General features: G+C 42.0%; 1 protein-coding gene across 4 annotated transcripts in view; it reads left to right on the top strand.

Moving 5' to 3' along the window:
- LOC119654306 (nephrin) overlaps positions 1-18,668 on the top strand; it is a 356,601-nt gene that overhangs the window by 224,637 nt on the left and 113,296 nt on the right. For all 4 annotated transcript variants that reach the window (XM_038059625.1, XM_038059621.1, XM_038059622.1 and 1 more), the window contains exon 10: positions 18,323-18,459. In XM_038059625.1, the coding sequence (XP_037915553.1) occupies positions 18,323-18,459 (137 nt within the window). The remainder of the gene's footprint in view (positions 1-18,322; positions 18,460-18,668) is intronic.

Here is an 18,668-nt window from a genome sequence, read left to right on the forward strand (position 1 = left end):
GTATTCGCACTTTTCTGGTCTCCTCTGCGTTTCACAATTCGCTCTGGGTAGATTCAGTCGTCGAGTGGATCGTATCTCAACCCTCTCGGCTTCCTGGTCCCAGCACCTCTCCTTGAGTTTCCTCCTCTGGCGATATTCCTCACACACCATGGGAAACTGGGTGTGATTATAGTTGATCCAACCATGTCATCTTTTCAACCTGAGTGTCCATCGACCCTTTCTTAAGTTGTTGCCAAGGATTTCGTATAAGTCCCCGAATTCCATCTGAAAGGTCTTCTTGGCTTTTATCAAACGCCTTAGCATTTTCCCTATATTATCCAGGAGATATGTGCATTTGTTAGAGCACAGCACAACTGGAAGTTTACCAACCTTATGCGTCCGCACCAGCATCTATCACTTCCATGATGCAGACAATATCCCCTCTAACATGCCCGCGTCGAAGAACTCCGCGAAAATGTTCGGTCTGCGTTTCACGGTGAGCCTTATTCGATGTGCTGTTAGAGCCGGATCTTTATTGTCGTCTATTCTCTCTATAATAGTGTCCGGATAGCTCAGTGGTTAGAGCACTAGGCTGTCATACGGAAGGTCACGGTTCAAATCTCACTGGTAGCAGTGGAATTTGCATCGTGATTTGACGTCGGATACCAGTCGACTCAGCTGTAAATGAGTACCTGAGTCAAATCAGGGTAATAATCTCGGGCGAGCGCAATGCTGACCACATTGCCTCCTAGTGTACCGTTATGGTCTTGAATGAAGTGCTCTAACACACTTCAAGGCCCTGATCCAATATGGATTGTTGCGCCAACGATTATTATTTTTCCGAGTTATCACAATCTCGGCAGATGCCGGATTTTACCTAATACTAATACCGCAACATCGAGCACGTATGCAGAATGGTGTACTTTTGCATGGTTTGAACCAGATTGTGCGAAAGTCCCAGGACATCAAGGGAAGCCGTCAGGGATTTAGGTACAATACCTGTAGCTGACAATATTATGGGAACTACAAACACCCGCTCGTAACGCCAAATTTCTTTGATTTCCCGAGCCAATGGCTCATAGTTCACCTTCTTCTCCACGTATTTCCGTTCAATGTTGCTATTATGGGGGATAGCAACATCAATAATATACGCGGAGCGACCCGTCTTGTCAACTAACAGTACGTCAGGCTTATTGTGTGCTGTATGGCGATCAGTCAGAACTTGCCGGTCCCAATACATGCTGTAAGCAGAACTATCACTACTATACTGCTTGCGGCTCATATCGGTAAACCGGACATGTTCCCGTGATCAGCCCATGCTTATATGCAAGGTTTTGATGGATAACCTCACATACAGCATTATGCCTGGTGATGTATTGCACCGGTGCCATAACAGTACAGCCAGAAATGAGATGGTCCAACGTCTCTAACGCCGAACCACACATTCTGCACTGGTCGTTCTCCACCCGTTCTTTCATGATGAGCTTTTTATAAGCTCGGGTGGCGACCACCCCATCCTGAATGGCACACATGAACCCCTCCGTCTCAGCAAAGAGCTCCCCAGCATACAGTTATCTGTTCGACAGATGCAAATCGAGAAATGGCTGCCAAAGACAATTCACGTGTTTACCGCGCATTGCCTTCGACTTCCATTCCTCGATCCGCTCCTGGTCCGACTTCACCCCACTCAGAGGATTGAAAGATCGATCCTTCAAGTTAAGTGGAGTCAGTCCACAGTCTGCCTTACAGACAGCCGCATGCAAGGGACTCGCCTGCTCTTTACTGTAAAAATAAGCGCGCAGCGAGTCGACTTGGCGATGATGTTGTGCCGCCACGTCAACCACGCCCCTACCTCCGATGTCACGAGGCAGGTTCATCCGCTCCACGGCCGACTTTGGGTGATGCATTCGGAATTTGGACATAGTTGTCCGTATCCGCCGCTGGACGTTTTCCAGATCGGTCTTCGTCCACGGCAATATTCCGAATGCATAAGCCAGTGAAGGGATAGCGAATACATTCAACGCGCTTATTTTATTCTTCCCCGAGAGATGCGATTTCAGCACCAGCTTTACACGTCGCAGGAATTCGGACAGCAGAGCTTCCTTCAGATCACCAACTCGAGCATGGGTTCCTTGCAGAATTCCTAGGTACTTGTAGAAGTCTGTCTCGGTCATAGCTTCGATGTGGAGGTCACCAATGCTATGTCCGGCATACGGCTCGTGATGACCCTTGCGGATGGCTTGGATTCGACATTTGTCTAATCCAAACTCCATCCGAATATCACGGCTGAACATGTCTATTATTCGCAACAGACTTCTAAGATAGTTGTCAGTACCAGCATACAGCTTGATGTCATCTAAGTACATCAAGTGTGTCAGTTCGCACTTAGCACGTAGGCCATATTTTATTGCAAAACCATGCCCTCTAGCATCATTCAGTAGCCATGAAAGGGGGTTCAGTACCATACAAAACCAAAGAGGACTCAATGAATCCCCCTGGAAGATGCCCCGCCGTATACGGATGGGCTCTGAGGTATTAGCACCCTCAGATGTACGGACTGATAAGGTGGTATGCCACCCTTCCATGACTGTCGCCAAAAACTTTATTAGTTTCGGATCAATGCGATACAGATGTAGGATGTCGATTAGCCAGGTGTGCGGAACGCTATCAAAAGCCTTGGCATAATCGATATAGCAACTGAAGAGGTTTCTCTGGTCTCTAGTTGCTTGTCCTACAACTACCGAGTCGATAATGAGTTGCTCTTTGCAACCCCTTGACCCAACTAGGCAGCCCTTCTGCTCCTCGGACAGAATCTTGTTGGTCTCGAGGTGCGCATTGATCCTTCCACTAATAATGGACGTGATGAATTTGTAGAGGGTTGGTAAGCAAGTGATTGGTCTTGTGTCTGCGGGGTCCTACACCGTGTCCTTCTTAGGGATAAGGTAGGTAATCTCCGCAGTGAGGAAAGGTGGAAATTCCTCCGGCCGACTCATGACCTCATTTATACTGCGTGCCAACCGACTGTGTACGCTAGTAAATTTCTTATACCAGAAATTCTGCACCCGATCCAGACCTGGGCCCCTCCAGTTCTTCGAGATGTTTATGGCTCGTCGAACTTCCTCTTCGGTAACATTCGCGAAATTCATACCAGGTGTATTGGCATGGCGGGTGCCTTCGGCGGTGATCCACTCAGCGTGCTCAGTATGCTGGGCAGGTAACCCCCAAAGTCCACCGCAATACTCTTTCGCTTCCGTCACCGAGAACTGTATTGTCTGGGCGCTCTGTTGGGATTCGTTGAGAGATCTGAAAAAGCTCCGCTGGTTCCTCGCGTATGTTGCATTCTGGACACGTCTGGAATAACTTTCGCCATACCGTCGTAACCGACTGCATATGACAGAAAGTTTCTGTTTTAGTGTGTCCAGAATTTCAACAACGGGTGTCTCACAGGGGATGGCATAGTTCCGGTAAACCCTCTGCACTTTATTTCTCACCCGTCGGCTGGCATTGCCAGTGCTGGTCTGAATCAGTCTAGCAATGTCCTGCCTTAGTGAGTCCCGCCGACGTTCCAGACGAATTTTCCATGGTGGATCTCTTTTGTCACTCAAACCAATAACGCGAAAGCGAATCTTCTGACCGTGCAATCTGATAGCCGCAACTGCACCACAATACACAAGTGATTGTAGTTGCAGCAGCGACATATCAGCACACAGTCGAGACACAATCTCATCATTGATTAGGAATACCTGGTCTATGCAAAGGATCCATATCCGAGAATTCCATACACGCTCTTTGGAATTCGTCCCGAACCTCAGCGGAAACCTCAGCTGGACGGTGGAGAAGAGTGCTTCGGCGAGTACTGAACCTGTTGCCTGCAGTGCGGCGTGGTGTTGTTGATGCCGCCGCCTCTGCCCCCATCGACTCTCGGTCACCAGTTTCCCCGATGACTTCAAGTCGAACACGTTCCCTGATGGTGGCCGGGATTGTGTCGCTGCGAGTGATGAAACGGTACTGGTCTGCGACTCGCTGCACAGTCACGTGCGCGAATTGCGGGAAACGCTCTAACACACTTCAAGGCCCTGATCCAATATGGATTGTTGCGCCAACGATTATTATTATTATTATTATTCTCTCTATAATAGTTGATATTATTTCCAGATGTGATGATTAGCTTGTATTCCAGATACACTCCTAAATATTTGCCTGTTGTGCTTGCTCCCATCCTGAACAATCTTAAGTTGTTTTCAAACAGTCAAACACTATGCACGCAAAGTTGCCAATAATTATTGCTGCCACTGTATATGTATTCCTAATATATAGGCCCAGGATATCCATTCTCTCTATTACTATAGCTTGTATGATGACCCCTAGGCCTACAGAATAAGTTACATGTCCATTCTACTCGCTTAAGTGACACTAATTTGACGCCTGTGTAAAGCTTTAAGTTCTACGCTGCGTGGGATCTGCACTTGAAACAGATGGTTTATTGCTTCGTCATCGCTTCTCCCGTAGTTGCCGCGGCACAAACGCAAGTTACCCAGTTACTGCCTACATATTTTTCAAAAGGATTCGCTTCAACTTCGAGGTCACCTTGAACGAGTTACCGTCTTCACGAGAGCGTCTCCATAATGATCGTTTAGCCAAATTTACATTTTTCTCCAGAGCTTTTTGAGTATCTTCGCCGATTCCAGCCCCCAAATATATCAAACTTCGAAGCGTGGCTGAAAAGTACCTCTGTCGTCTCCCTTTATATCGGAAGATTCGGGTTTCAACCTAAATGAACAACTCCTTTCGATAGCTTCTCTCATGCTGGTTGTGATTCTTTGGTTTGTTTTCTCAATTCTAGCAATGAATTTGATGTGCCTCCCAGGGATCGTGACTCGGGCGTTGAGCACTAATTCGTACTTCGCCAAATCTATGTTTCGTGCATTTTGAAATGGAGTTGTTGTTGGTAATTCCATGCATATTATGAAATTAATTTGTCTATGGCCTGAGAGCATGGCCTCATTCAATATCTACCAATTATTGATGTGGTTATCACGTTGGGGAATGTGGTTCACTACCCACGTTGATGCTGCAACTTTCTCAGAAAATAAAGAGGATGTTAACATTGCAATCTGCTATGACCCTAACGGCTCTGATTAATTTGGCCGGTGTGGTGTCGTCATCACATAGATCTTTACCTGACGTTTGATTAGTGCAGTGGCTCTTTCACAATTTTGCAAACTAATGTAAGAAATATTGCAAGACGTAAATTTTGTGGGCTGCACTAGCCTACACTTTTCGTGCTACGGTCGCAAGACTGAGAACCGAGAGTCTGTTTGCTTTTGAACCTTCTCAACATCTGGCTTAAAAGCGTGATAATAAGGCGGGTTCCCCAGCCTATTAGCTCTTTCTGCTGATCTGCTGCCTATCAGCATTTAGGTGGTATTCTTGATGCTGATCTGTTTTTTCAAAACTTCAACGCCATTGCGCATTTGGAAGATAGAAAACACAGTGGTAGCTACTCAGAGACCCATTTCAGGACCAGTCGCGCACCCTCCTTACATCATTGAAAGAAAAGCGATAGTGAGCCGATCATTCGGATTGCTGATGGCAAATTTTAGTCATGGCATTTTAAAGTTTACATTGATCGGCTCATAGCTTGATGCATTGCGATAATGCATTCATTATGCCTAGAGAGAGCTCCTTCCTTAACGGCTACCATCATAATCTGATGGATTAACATTGTCATAGAAGACCTCCACATCGACTGCGATAGCTTAAGTAACTGTTACTGGCCAAGCTTCCTGGAATTGGAATCGTCAAAGGACATCTGCTGTTTCGATTGACTTAACTGGAGATGTCCAGAACGATCCTTTCTCCTCGATTTTGGTACGACCGGTGGGTTCTGATTTACCCACAGAAGCTGTTATGCCCGAGGACAGTAGTTTACCCACAGATAAAAACTTATCGTGGATAATGCTTTGACCTCAGTAGGTAGCGCTGATTCGAGGCTGGAGCCAAGAGTGCTTGATCTCGTTCATTAAGGAATGGGTCGCAATTTAATTTGCTTCTGAAAAATATATGACCAACGAATGAGAATTCTTACCTAACGGAGATAACGAAAGTACAATATATACAGGTATCGTCTGCAGGAATCAACATTTTTCGATGTTTGTCAATGGGAATGTTTCCTTGGAAACGCCTGAGTGTTAGTTTTCCGCCTGGTAGTAGTTCCATTATCTCGAGTAAACTCTTGTTCGCAGCAATTAATACCAACTGGAGTCCAATGCTGAATGAACTGCTTTTCATTTAATCTTGCATGTCATTGCCTATTTCTAGCAAACTTTAAGAAAGGTCGACTCAAAGTACTCGATATTTTTAACAGAAGTAGGATGTGTTACAATTTTTCTGAAGTCCCATGAGTCTCGACTTAGATCCTTCATCCTTCTCATCCTTATTCCAGAAAATGGTTGCTGCTCATATCAAATCGTGGACGCAGAAGCAATGTTCGTTGAAAATTGACTCCCGTAAACTTATCCAAGGGTGTAAATGAGTTTTCGGTTACTTCCCAACCCATTGGCGGAGGGGCCTTAACAATTGCTATAATTTTAAGGCGTTTGGACAGTTGCCTCGAATGACGGAAATGCACGAACTATCTACAAATATCGCATCCAAATTATTGTTGAAGTCAGTCAAAGTGCTTCTGCTATTCTAATAAATGTTTGCCACAATGTTTTCTGTCAATTTGAACCCCTGAACAGGCCTCATTGATTTACCACTTGATAAATCATATTCGCAGAATATAGTACGTTCATTAAAAAATGAGTGCGGGCATGAATTCTCTCGTTCGCTTCGCAGCTACATACCTGCAACGACACAGTGCAGTTCATATACGCTAATTGAAACCCAGTATATCTGCCCATCTACAGAAAACCCGGTTCCACTCTGGGAGCAGCTAATGTAAATACACATATTGCATTTCTCTGGCTATTGTTAAATACCATCCCAGTTCTGCCTGTCCTGAACACACGAGGTTACCCCTGGGGTAAACAAGTAGCATGCCGAGAATATACATAACTAGATCAACATGACCTACTACCACCACTATCATCACCTGAAATTCTCTACGTTTACAACGTTAGTGCGAAATTGCACCAGCACCAGTTCCAGGCTGAATAAGATCCACGGTAAAGATTAGAGAGAAAATCCTCCTTCTTTTCCCGGAAGTTAACGTTACCCTAGTGGCGTTGATTAGAGGGCACTAAGCTGAGAAACGTGAGGGGTCGGAGATGGATATCTTCAGGCCATTGTCATGAGATGTTGTCAACTGCCAAAGGAAATATGCTTCAAGAACTTGAAATGACGCTGCTTATTAAGTATTGCACTCCTCCTGGCCCCCCGTCTACGAATTCGAATTTCAGAGCAAAAGTTGTACGCCCGTAAATACACGCGACCCTTCCCTTCATTAATAACCAACTTTTTACGATTCCACACAAGATGTCACAGTGTAGAGAGGAAGGACTAGTAAAGGCACTTTTTCTCATATTCCCTTGAACTTTTAGGACTTCTTTATATCAGTTTTGCGCACTCTTCCTCCTTCCTACATTACCATTTGATGTAGCCATAGCATCCTTGTTTTCGTTTTCCCTGTGACTTTCCTCTATTTCTTCGGTATACTACTAAGAGGATTATTTGGTAAGAGTAAACTCGTCGTTGTCCTTGTTCTCTTTGTTGTCATTCTCGGGAAATTCCTCCGGGCAATGGTCACAAACTGCGATTACAGACTGCTTAGATTGCTCTGGCTTTCAGAGTATTATTTTTTCATTAACTTCCTTTCACCCGATGGGGCTACAAGAAACGACTAGGGTACGGGGCAGCATAGAAGATGCCGGACAGTGTACAACGCTATGTTCTACTTGGACCTAAGATGTTTTCGGTCCTTTTTGTTCTGCTAACAAACATTTCACTTGACTAAACTCGAAAGAGCTTCAACGATCTCCTTATGTGACTAGTGCAAAACTAATCGGCCATTTCCCTATGCCGACGTATCTTTGCTTTGAAAGGACGACTTTCCTTCAAAATATCATATGGCAAAAAGACGATTATATGCACAATTGTTTACCATTATCTACTGATAGATAATACCCGGAATCAGGAGAAGTTTATCCTGGGGTTGTGGAAATGCGACCGGTGAAATGAGCTGATAGAGAGAGATACACGTGTGCTTAGCTCCTGAACGTTAGAGAAATCCCTTCAGGTTGAATTGCCTTATTCTTTTCTTTTGCTGGAGTTACCCAAGAAATATTTCTTCAAGCATAAAACAAAATCCTTTTTGCCAAACTAAGACAATATCCCCTTTTTTCACTCTCCCGAGATTATGTTTGCTGTTGGTTTTCTACATGATAAATTCAGGGTACCCGGAGAAATTGAATAAACTTAAAGGTGAAGTGTTCCTGAAGGAATGTCCGAGCTGGGAGAAATTTCATTAGATTGCTTTAACAAGAAGGATTTATTCGCAAGCGGTGTGTGGTGTTCATTACTAAGCCAGTTGGTCACGCTCTCTTAGCAAACTTGATAATAATAGAAAATAAAAGCGCTGGGCCATCTGCCCACGACCAAATTTAGCTTCGGTGGAAATGTAAATTTTGAACATCCAAAAACCAAACTGTTGAATCCCTTGTTCGCACCACGAATGACGATAAGATTTCCTTTAATCTCTTCTATTTTCGGTGGTACTTCATAAGAGAATCGGTAGAAAAATTCACATTCAAAATTAATGGATACGTTCGACGCATTCAATCAGATTCGGATCATCTGGCTTAATTGATGAAAAAAGGTCCGGTTGAATATTTCCAATCATAGTCATAATTACTTGCCGAAATCTGAATGCAAATAATTAATTAAACCCGGAAAGATAAACAGGACGATAATTTAAAAAAGAAACTGGGTTCTGCTTTGAAGGCTCCATTTAATTCTGCTTACTGCTTGTGTATACAGAGAAATAATTAATCAAAAATCAGCGGAACTGGGTTACGAATTCTCCCTCTCTTGCAACGTCCATTTTGTTTCGCTGGAAGCCATTGCTTCCTTTCCTCATCCTCTGGTTATATCCCGAGCAGGTAAAAGTAAAATATTGTCGTATCAGGACTTTGTTGCTTCCATGCACATCACATTTAATCCTTCAGCTATGAAAAAAGGAAAATCGGGGAAGAAAACGTTCAGTATAAAAAAGATGCACAGAAAGAATAGGAGGAAAAATTAGGCCGACAACTAGCAAAGTACTACGGGAAATTTGGTAACGGTGCGGGGAGACTGGAAAAACGCGAAGAACCGAAAAACCGAGAATGAATGTTGGACTGAAAGGTGCCGGGATGACCAAAGAAATACATCTTTTTCTTACGCTCCTATAATTCTGAATAATTTTCCCTGAGGAGGACTACGACCGAGCGGACTGGATAAATACTTGAGTGGTTTTCTTTTTGGGTGCCTGCGACATTTTCTTTCTCTTTGTTCATCCAGGCAGCCTCTTTTTTTGTTGCGGGGATTCATTCATTTCCGCCTTGGTGCTGTGGTTTGCCTTTTGTCTTATCGCCAGCGACAGAGTTGTCATGTCCATAAGACATGGGCTACACTTTGATGGTCGGCATTATTAAGATTTTCATCAATCCATTGTCCTGAGTGACAAGTAGAAATTATCAAATTTTACGAATCAATTCGAACTCCAATATATTTCTTAATTTCTGTCCGGAAATTAAGAGACGGGATACAGGCAGAAATCAAAGTAAATTTACTTCAAACTATTTGACCACACTTCCTCATTGATGAAGAAGTCCACTCGAACTTTCAGGGCATAAATAAACGTAACAAGAATTTTGCATTCAATTGGATGACAGAACGATATTTTATCCACTCTGAAAACTTTTCGCTTCCATGTCACCTCCTATATGCCTGATAAGCATTCTATCAAACTAATTTTCTAAGTTTTTTCCTTTGCTAAAGAAAGATGTTTGCTAAGGCAGATAACATTAGCTCCCCCACCAGAGAGACCAATTCAACCGAATACCAGATACAGCAGGGCTTGTTTCAGTTCACCTGAGTGAGCACTATCCACCTTCAAAGGGATGAAGCTTGACAGGTAGGTGTAGGTAGCTAAGCAAATGCCAGAAAGAGGGGCGACGTGATCAGCGCGCCAGAGCTATGAGGTGTGAATCTCATGACATCAACTTTCTAACTGTTGTAAAGCTACGTCCAAGTTTTTTATATCCACTATGTATAGTGGGGCGAAAATAAAGATCTGACAGAGACATACTCCCAACTTTGAAAGTACAGACATCAATATTCGAGAAACTCTTGCTGAGCAAGCACAATCTTCCGGTAAAATGTTACACATCTATTCGGGGATGAAAACTGTCAAATAAAATACTCTTAAAAAGTAAAAAGTTTTTCTATCCATTGCACAACACAGGGACGAAGTTTTCTTCTGTCAGCGGGCCGAGAAACGTATTCCTTTTCCTTTCACTCTCCGACACCTTCTTGTGCGCATACGAGTGTACGAGAAAATTAAGTACATTTCACAGAACAAGAAACTTTTTAGTGCATTTTAAGTGTGTTCCTGATACCAGGATGCGCCGAGATTTGATTTTTTAATACTTTTCTTAAGAAGCTCTAGCCGAGAGTAGGCGCTTTTGAAGACTACAAAATTATTATTTTGAACAGTTAAAAATATCACAAATATTTTGAAAACTCCCACATGTCTATCAAAAAGTGTAGTTTTCAAACGTTGTTCTTCAAAGTAAAGTAAAGTATAGCAACACTTTATGTCCAGTTGTTATTCTTGTCATCATTATCTTGATGACTTATTTTCGATTCTACCTCCCTTCTTCATTCTTCAAGGTACATTCTATGAGTAAATCCATGCATAGAACTTGCCCTTCGAGTTCGCTTACCTAATTTCCATCTAAGAATCGTAAGAGTCTCTGAAAACTTAATTTCGTTAAAATATTTCCCAACGTACGCACGACCAAGAAAAAATCGATCCCCCACCAAATCATTACTTCCTCTCCTAACTAGGGGATCCATCAGTAAATCGGTGGCTTAGAGGAAATACAGAGAAATAGACTGCTTTGATTTTCCCTCCTATAGAACGGCTTGAATCAATTTGTTATCCAATCGAAATGAGCCTCATTTCAAGCTGATTCAACACGAACAATGTAGACAATTTCAATGGAGAATGCTATGGAGACGGATCCATTCGCTTACCGTTCCTTTAACTAGTTCCTATGGGATTACAAAGGAGCATTTTTCACCATAGTCGACACGATGAAACGGACAGGGGGGGGGGGGCGAATAATTTCGAAAATGAGCATCGAACTAAATGGCAGAAAACTAAAGGACCTGCGACTGTTTTCAAGAAATCTCGATGATACCTCCGGAGCGAGCATCATAGGGAGGTTGGCAAAACTTTGGCCCATCCGTGGTTTCGTGCTTTTGAGATATTCCCTATTTGGTTTCCTCACGAAATATTTGAATCTGTTGGGCTCTCGAGAAATTTTCGAGAGGCAGTGCTTGAGGTTGTGTGACAATGGTATGCCAATTGAAAGGGAGCTAATAGAATTTACTGCAACGGCATAGGAAAGAACTAAACAAAATAATAACGAGATATTTCGAGCACGTCTGTCACTGAAAAACACTCATTGAATACGAGAAGGCTAAGGCTGATAGGAGAGGTTTATATTATTACCATTTCGGTAGAGGCAGTTGTCTTTGATGATTCCTCCGACATACTTTCAAAGTTCTCCCTTAAAAAGACAGTCCGCACAAATTTCGTTAGATGATTACAAATTGGCTCACTTCAAAATAGATAGATGAAGAATGAATATCTCGATAAATATAATTGAATTGTAATACCATAATAAGGCGGGATGAATTTACCAGGCATGAGACGGTTTTGTGTTTTAAATTAGAGGGAGTGTGACGCACATCCAAACAGTGGGTAATAATTTGAAATATAAATCTCAGTTCGTTGTTCGGGGAAAATTGATGATTCCACCAAATGAAATTTATTTAACTTTATTACTCGAATACTATTCAAATGTTGACAAAATAATCTAGGAGCAACACTACACCAGGCTATCATTCACCATTAACTCATTGCTGCAAGCCGACAGGTCTCTTGCAGCTCAAAGAGATATAGGACTTCACGAAGGTTCTTTCGAGAAAACTACAGATTCGACATATTTATCGCATCTAAGATGACATGCGATCATGAATAGAAGAGAGAATAGTGCCAATAAAAACGAAAAGAAAAGAGGTTGCAAAGCGTCAGTTTGATCTCCCCGAATTTCAGATTTCTCCGCGTTAGGCCACCACACTGGCACGACTAAAAGCATACCTAGAAACTAACATACTGATGAAATCTTGGTTGGCCAGTTTCTGCAAATAATTCTGTCCAATATTCCGGGGTTATACCTGTAGTTCTCAAATCCTCCATCTCCCAGATTTTCTTGAAAAGCCATAGAATCGACAGACCTTCAAGAAGATGTTTTCTCCAATTAATTAATTAATTGAAACTTAGATACTCTGGCCCATATCCTACCTAACAGAAATGTTCCTCCAATCTGTATGCAAAACCTCAATATATCCTTATGTCGAAAGTACAAAATAGGCTGTTCTTCGAAAACGACCAAGGATGCCCTCTTCATGATCATTATCAACGACGCAACAACCGGCGTCCCGACTGGACTTGCTTTAATGAGAAATCCCAAACATTCCGGTTTTTCGTCGCGGCCCAATAATTCGCTACCCCTGGCTGCTTCTTGACTTCTTGGCCTACACCATAACTCCATATGACATGGAATCTGTAATATCTTCTTTCCGTACCACAGCTAGTATCTGTGTAGACTTTCCGACGTCGATCATCCTTGCCTATACGAATTATCTGACCCGGCATTGCAGCCTGTTCAGTTATATTTTATCCACGCGTCAAACCGTCGTAATGTCGCTCTTCATTATATAGGCTATGAAATCATCCATCATCTTGCAGGGGACCAAAAATACTTAAAATGATTGTCCCCTCGAATGCAACTTTGCTTGCTAAGAACCTAACCCTCCCACACAAAACAACCAAAGGCCGGCCGAGAAAGCGATGGCATGACACGCCGGATGGTGACTTGCAAGCCTCTCGACTGCATCTAGATGATCAGGCCTTTGACAGAGGAAATAGGCAAAACCAATCAAGACAAGCCGACCCCTTTCTGAACGGAACAAAGGCTGAGAAAGAACAAGAAAATCCACTAGTAGGTAGAGTTGTGGCAATATTTGGCAAGTTTCACTCCGCTTTCACAAACGAAACCGGCAGTAAGCAATTCCTTAACTTAATCAATTACCTCGTCTAGTTGATATATTTAACCGGTTCAGCAGTAATTCGGAGAGCCCCAGGCGACGTACGGTTGTTAGGCCGATGGAATACCAGAACCGTTTCTTCTAAGTAAAGTTGGCTTTAGTCGTTCATCTTCAGTTGAGACCTTTATCTCGATGATATTCTTATTGTTGAGCAGTTCATCAAAATGCTCAACCCGGCACACCAATATGGTTATATTATCGGAATCAGATTTCTCCCTATATCTGGCACGATGAGCGTCAATGCCTACGTTCGCTTCAATTTGCTAACTTATTGGTAAAACTTCCGTATGTGCTTTCCGATTTCACAGAGTTGTTAGTTTTCCATGCCTTAATTTCTCCATCTGTTATGTTGATTCTCCAATCGAGTGAATTGGTGACAAGCCTTTGTGCGTGCCCGCATTCTTTAAAATTGTTGCATCGCCCGGCATGTAGCATTCCGTTCCGTTGGTAGCTTATAATTATCATCGAAATATTATTTTTTACTTTCTTTGCGGCTGGGGTCAAATATGTTTGTGGCCATATCAGTGATAGCATTGTCCAGGTGACTGGTTCATTTATTGTTGGTGCATCTTCAGGATATCCGATAGTTGCGTTTACTATGTTTCCATCTTATTGATGTTATGAAGGGCTTTCTTAGGGATCCCTTCAGTGCTACTTTCACCTGATCTGATCTTTCAAAAAGATCCTAGGTACTATTATTATTCGAACTCGAACTCATTATGCCAAAGAAATAGTAATCTGAGATCATATTGGTGCCCTAATAGGTGCTTGCATTCGCCAAGGCTAATGGATTGCAACGTTCGAATAACATGTGGTCCATTTGGTTTAAAGTGGGTCCTTCCAGAAGATACTCCCTAATATCATATTGTATGACTGACAGTTAGATAATCCGCCGTCCTTTATCATAAGGACATTCATGCAAACTATGTATACCAGCGTGTCGTATAAATGCAGGCTTCGTAATTATGTGGCTATCGAAATTACCTAGAATGGTTTTGATGTCATTCGAAGGTTCGCTCCACTGCTGTGTAAAAGATATCTTTCTTCGACTCTGCAATCTCCTCTAGAGGGGCATAGACATTTAGATGTTGAAAAATTGCCTCGCAAGCCGGAAGCCGAATTTCAACCTCATATTGGGATAGGGTATCGACTATTGGTTTAGCATCACGATTCTCTCTCCATGGAAAAATGCGCAAATCGTTCTTCCTTTCTAAGGTTTTGTGTAAAGCAAAACCTGTCTGTCTGTCTGTCTATCACACGGATTTTTCTCGGATACGGTTATAACGATTGACCACAAATTTGCTGGTAAGGTGGAAACTGTGAACGCTCACGAATAAAGCGAGTTAGGAAATTCTACGTCGAATTGAGGAGAGGGGGCGGGGTCCTCATACATGCCAAAGGGGGGTGTACATTTTTTTTCATCAAAGACAGTCATGTGGAGGTTTCAAATGAATGATCTCGGTTAGTACTTTCCGAAGCCGGTCTTAGTATTGACATATGTTTTAACGAAGACATTCTCAGAAACTACCCAACCGAAAAATCTGAAAAAATCATATCATATGGTGCCTAAGCTCAGAAATACCCTACGTACCGATATCTGGTCAAATAAAGTCAATAATAGTATGTTACTATAACTTTTAGCAAATGGCTGGAAAACTCTTTTTAAGTTCATCCTAGTGCTACGAAGCGGCAATATAGGCTATAATATAGAGCATGATACTACCAAGTTTGTTGGAAATCGAACTGTTACTAACAAAGCTATAATAGGTTAAAGTTATCGCTTCTTTCCAATCTCAAGACTTTAAATTTCAACATCGCATCACTTTTTGTAAAAAAAAACTGAATAAAGACACAAATGCTCATTTTTAATCATATATTTATCAATATCTTGAGCATGCGTAACAATTTTACTTGCCTGAGATTACAACTCATTATTGAAGTACAGAACAACTTATACACCTACTTCCAAAAAGATGATTTTTCGGGTGCCACACTAGAGGGCTCTGCACATCCTAAAGAAAAAAAACGGTATTTTAAAGTGTGGAGTATATCACGGTTCGCAAACTAAGATTATTAAAAACTATTAAAAGGTAAATTTTTGGTAATTTTTTAAACTTATTTGTTTGCAGATTTTGGTGTTTCTTCACGGCTTCTTTAATTAATTACTCTAGTTTGGGAACCGTTGTAATATGTTCTGAATAAGTCATGAAAATTTCAAGGAATTTCATTGGATAGATGTTGGGCTACGGTGTCACCAGATTTTCAACATGTCGTTTCGAGAAAAATGCATTTAAAAGTTAGAATGTGATTATTAACCATCAAATCTAACTGGCCATTGATCTGCTATACCTAGTCCACAAACCTTCGGTCTCCCAAAAAGAGACACATGTAAAGCTTTGGCTTCAATTTTCGCTCTTTTAGCGAAGTCATTCAAACATTGTTTGGACCGACAAATTCTCAGTGCGAAAAAAATCGATTACTCGTATCCGACACATGGGATGACCCCCTTAACGGTTCGACTAATTTTACATATTTCAAAAAGTGGGTCCATTTCATTTCGTCAACCAACCTAGATAGCTTATCCGATTATTAATGGTGAGAATACTATATATGTTTGTGAGGTTTCCAGGCCTTTTTCTAATCTAGATTTCGAAGGACTTCGCTAGTGAAGACTTTCATCGAATATAAAAATTAGCTGAGTTTTTCATTCTTAAAGTGTTAATGTACTCCCAACCTCATAAACTTGTTCTTTTATCTTCACTTTCTTCGAAAATATTTATCGACATGTCCTCACTGGAGGTATACGAGTATTTATCTTTTTTGGACGCAAAATCATCATCGATCCAATTCAGATATTCGATAGATCTGTTGCAATTCAATTCAATTGTGAATTGGGTTTATATTTGGAAAGATTGAAATCTAACCGTTCATAACAAACCGGAGGAATTTTCATGCTTACTCTGGCGATAAATTTATTATTTGGAGACACAAGATCGATTCCTGCAGTTTGCCGTACATTGTGTTGTATAAGTTTTGCCAGAACACCTTAACTGGAAAGACCGAGGAGTTCGCAGGAGCCCTTTGGAAAAGGCGCATTGATATCTGCGCGCTGCAAGAAACCCGATAATCTAGTGCCAAAAGCTGCAACTTAGAATGCAAACGCGGTAAACATGTCTATAAACTTCTCTATTTTGGTAGCCTACATACTCAATACGGTGTTAGCGTTGCGATCTCAAAGGATTTCCATGATGCCATTAAAGAAGTCGAACGATTTGATGACCAGCTGATGAATTTCACCATTATATCAGCTGATCGCATTATTCACTTCCTCATCGCGTACGCACCACAGACAGGTCAACCTGATGTCGAAAAAGACAAGCATGGTTTTGAGATGACGATGTTGAAATGAGGGTACGTGACAAGAAAAACCTCGACCACAAGTTTCTCGACGATAAAACGCTGACCAATTCGAAAATTTATAAGAGTACCAACCGGGAAGCAAAGAAAACGATCACTGTTAACCATGCGAAGCAAACGAAATCGAGGAAAGCAACGGAATCTGATGACATCACATTTGAGCTCTCGAAAACGAAGAGCTGGGACCCAACATTGTGGCTGAGTGAATTCTTTAAACGACGGTAAAACACCATCTGACTGGCAAGAAACGTAGTCCAACAGAATATTCAAATTACTGTCCGATCAGGTTGTTGTCACATAACATGAAGATTTTTGAACGCATTTTTAACGACCGTATTCGCGAAATCCTTGAAATAGCGGTGAATCAAACCGTGACAAATCCGGCTGTAAATTACGGCTACGGAATCATGGAGAAACACCGTGAGAAGCGTCTTTACATTATATTTCTGGATCAATAGAAAGCGTTTCACGTTTACGTTTTACGACAACACTTAGTGCCAGAAAAACTCGTGCGCTAGGTCCAATTGCTCTACCAAGATCCGTAAAGTAAATGTGGTGGGTGTATCAAAACCGCTTCGTGACTCTGTTGGTGTTCATCAAGGAAACGCCCTCACACCACTCCTCTTTGATCTTGTTATATACACTGTCACACGGAACCTCTAAAGCTCAGCGCTCCTTATAAACTGCTTTATGCAGATGATGTTTTTCTAGCGTCTAATAGCAACTCCTCCAAAAAGAGGATGATCGCCTCAACAAATGTAAATAAAATAGAATTTTTGATAACTAATCCCCATGAAACAGGCACTACCATTGGCGCTGGCAATAACCCTGCCAGCCATAATGGAGAACTGTGTTATGCTTCACGCTTTAGCATAGCCTGCATGAAGTGGCATTCCACAACTGGTATTCTTTGTGCTCGGCGCATCAACGAACGTCTCAAATCTAAAGTTTATCGCAATGTCGTCCGTCCTGTCGCTCTCTGTGATTCTGAATGTTGGCCGACTATAAAAGAAAATGAACGGCGCCTTGCGGTAAAAGAGACGAAAACGTTGCATTGGGCTAATGGCGTGACACGTTTTGATCACATCCGATATGAGGATATCCGCGCTCTATACGGAGTTTCACCGATCGTGGAAAAATTGCGAGATAGTCGATGGTAAGTGACCAAAGGCCTGCCGAAACAACGGCGGTTTGACGCGCTGGATGATGATTTCAAAACGTCGCGATTGGATCTAGATCAGACTTTTAATAGAACCAAATGGCGAACCCGATCACGACGAACTGACCTCGATTGTGAACGGGACAAAGGCTGAAGAAAAGGAAAAAGTTTCAATTACAAATTACAATTTCGAGTTCAGATTCTAGGCAAGATGAAACATATTTTTGTACGTTTTTCCTTTGGTCCTACTAGCATACTTTTTAGGTAATAACATATAATAAGTAGCCATACAAAATAATCTCAATACAATTACATACATTATATGTGATTTTCTGATTCGAAGTGTCGGTATAATGACTTTTCATGATATCATCTATCTTTCAGATCCGCCATCAACACCCATCATTTCTGGATACGTCGAGAAATCAATCATCCCAGCGGGTTCTATACAGAAGTTGATGTGCATTTCCTCGGGCGGGAATCCACTGGCAACGCTTACGTGGTACAAAAACGATAAAAAGGTAAGCACTAGTTTCTATTCTAACAAATCCTCGACCCTTTGTTCATTTTCCGCTTCCTCCTGAAACGGCGTAACCTTCCGCTTAGTGTACATCCGATCGTAACGCATTTTGCTTCAGAATTCATCCTGCCACGGCTTAACGGTTTTTCCAGGGATGCACAGAATCATTGTTCAACTGGCATATACGAGTATAAAATAATGGTAGCCTGC

The sequence above is a fragment of the Hermetia illucens genome, chromosome 4 (genome assembly GCF_905115235.1).
Source record: "Hermetia illucens chromosome 4, iHerIll2.2.curated.20191125, whole genome shotgun sequence".
Lineage (NCBI taxonomy): Eukaryota > Metazoa > Arthropoda > Insecta > Diptera > Stratiomyidae > Hermetia > Hermetia illucens.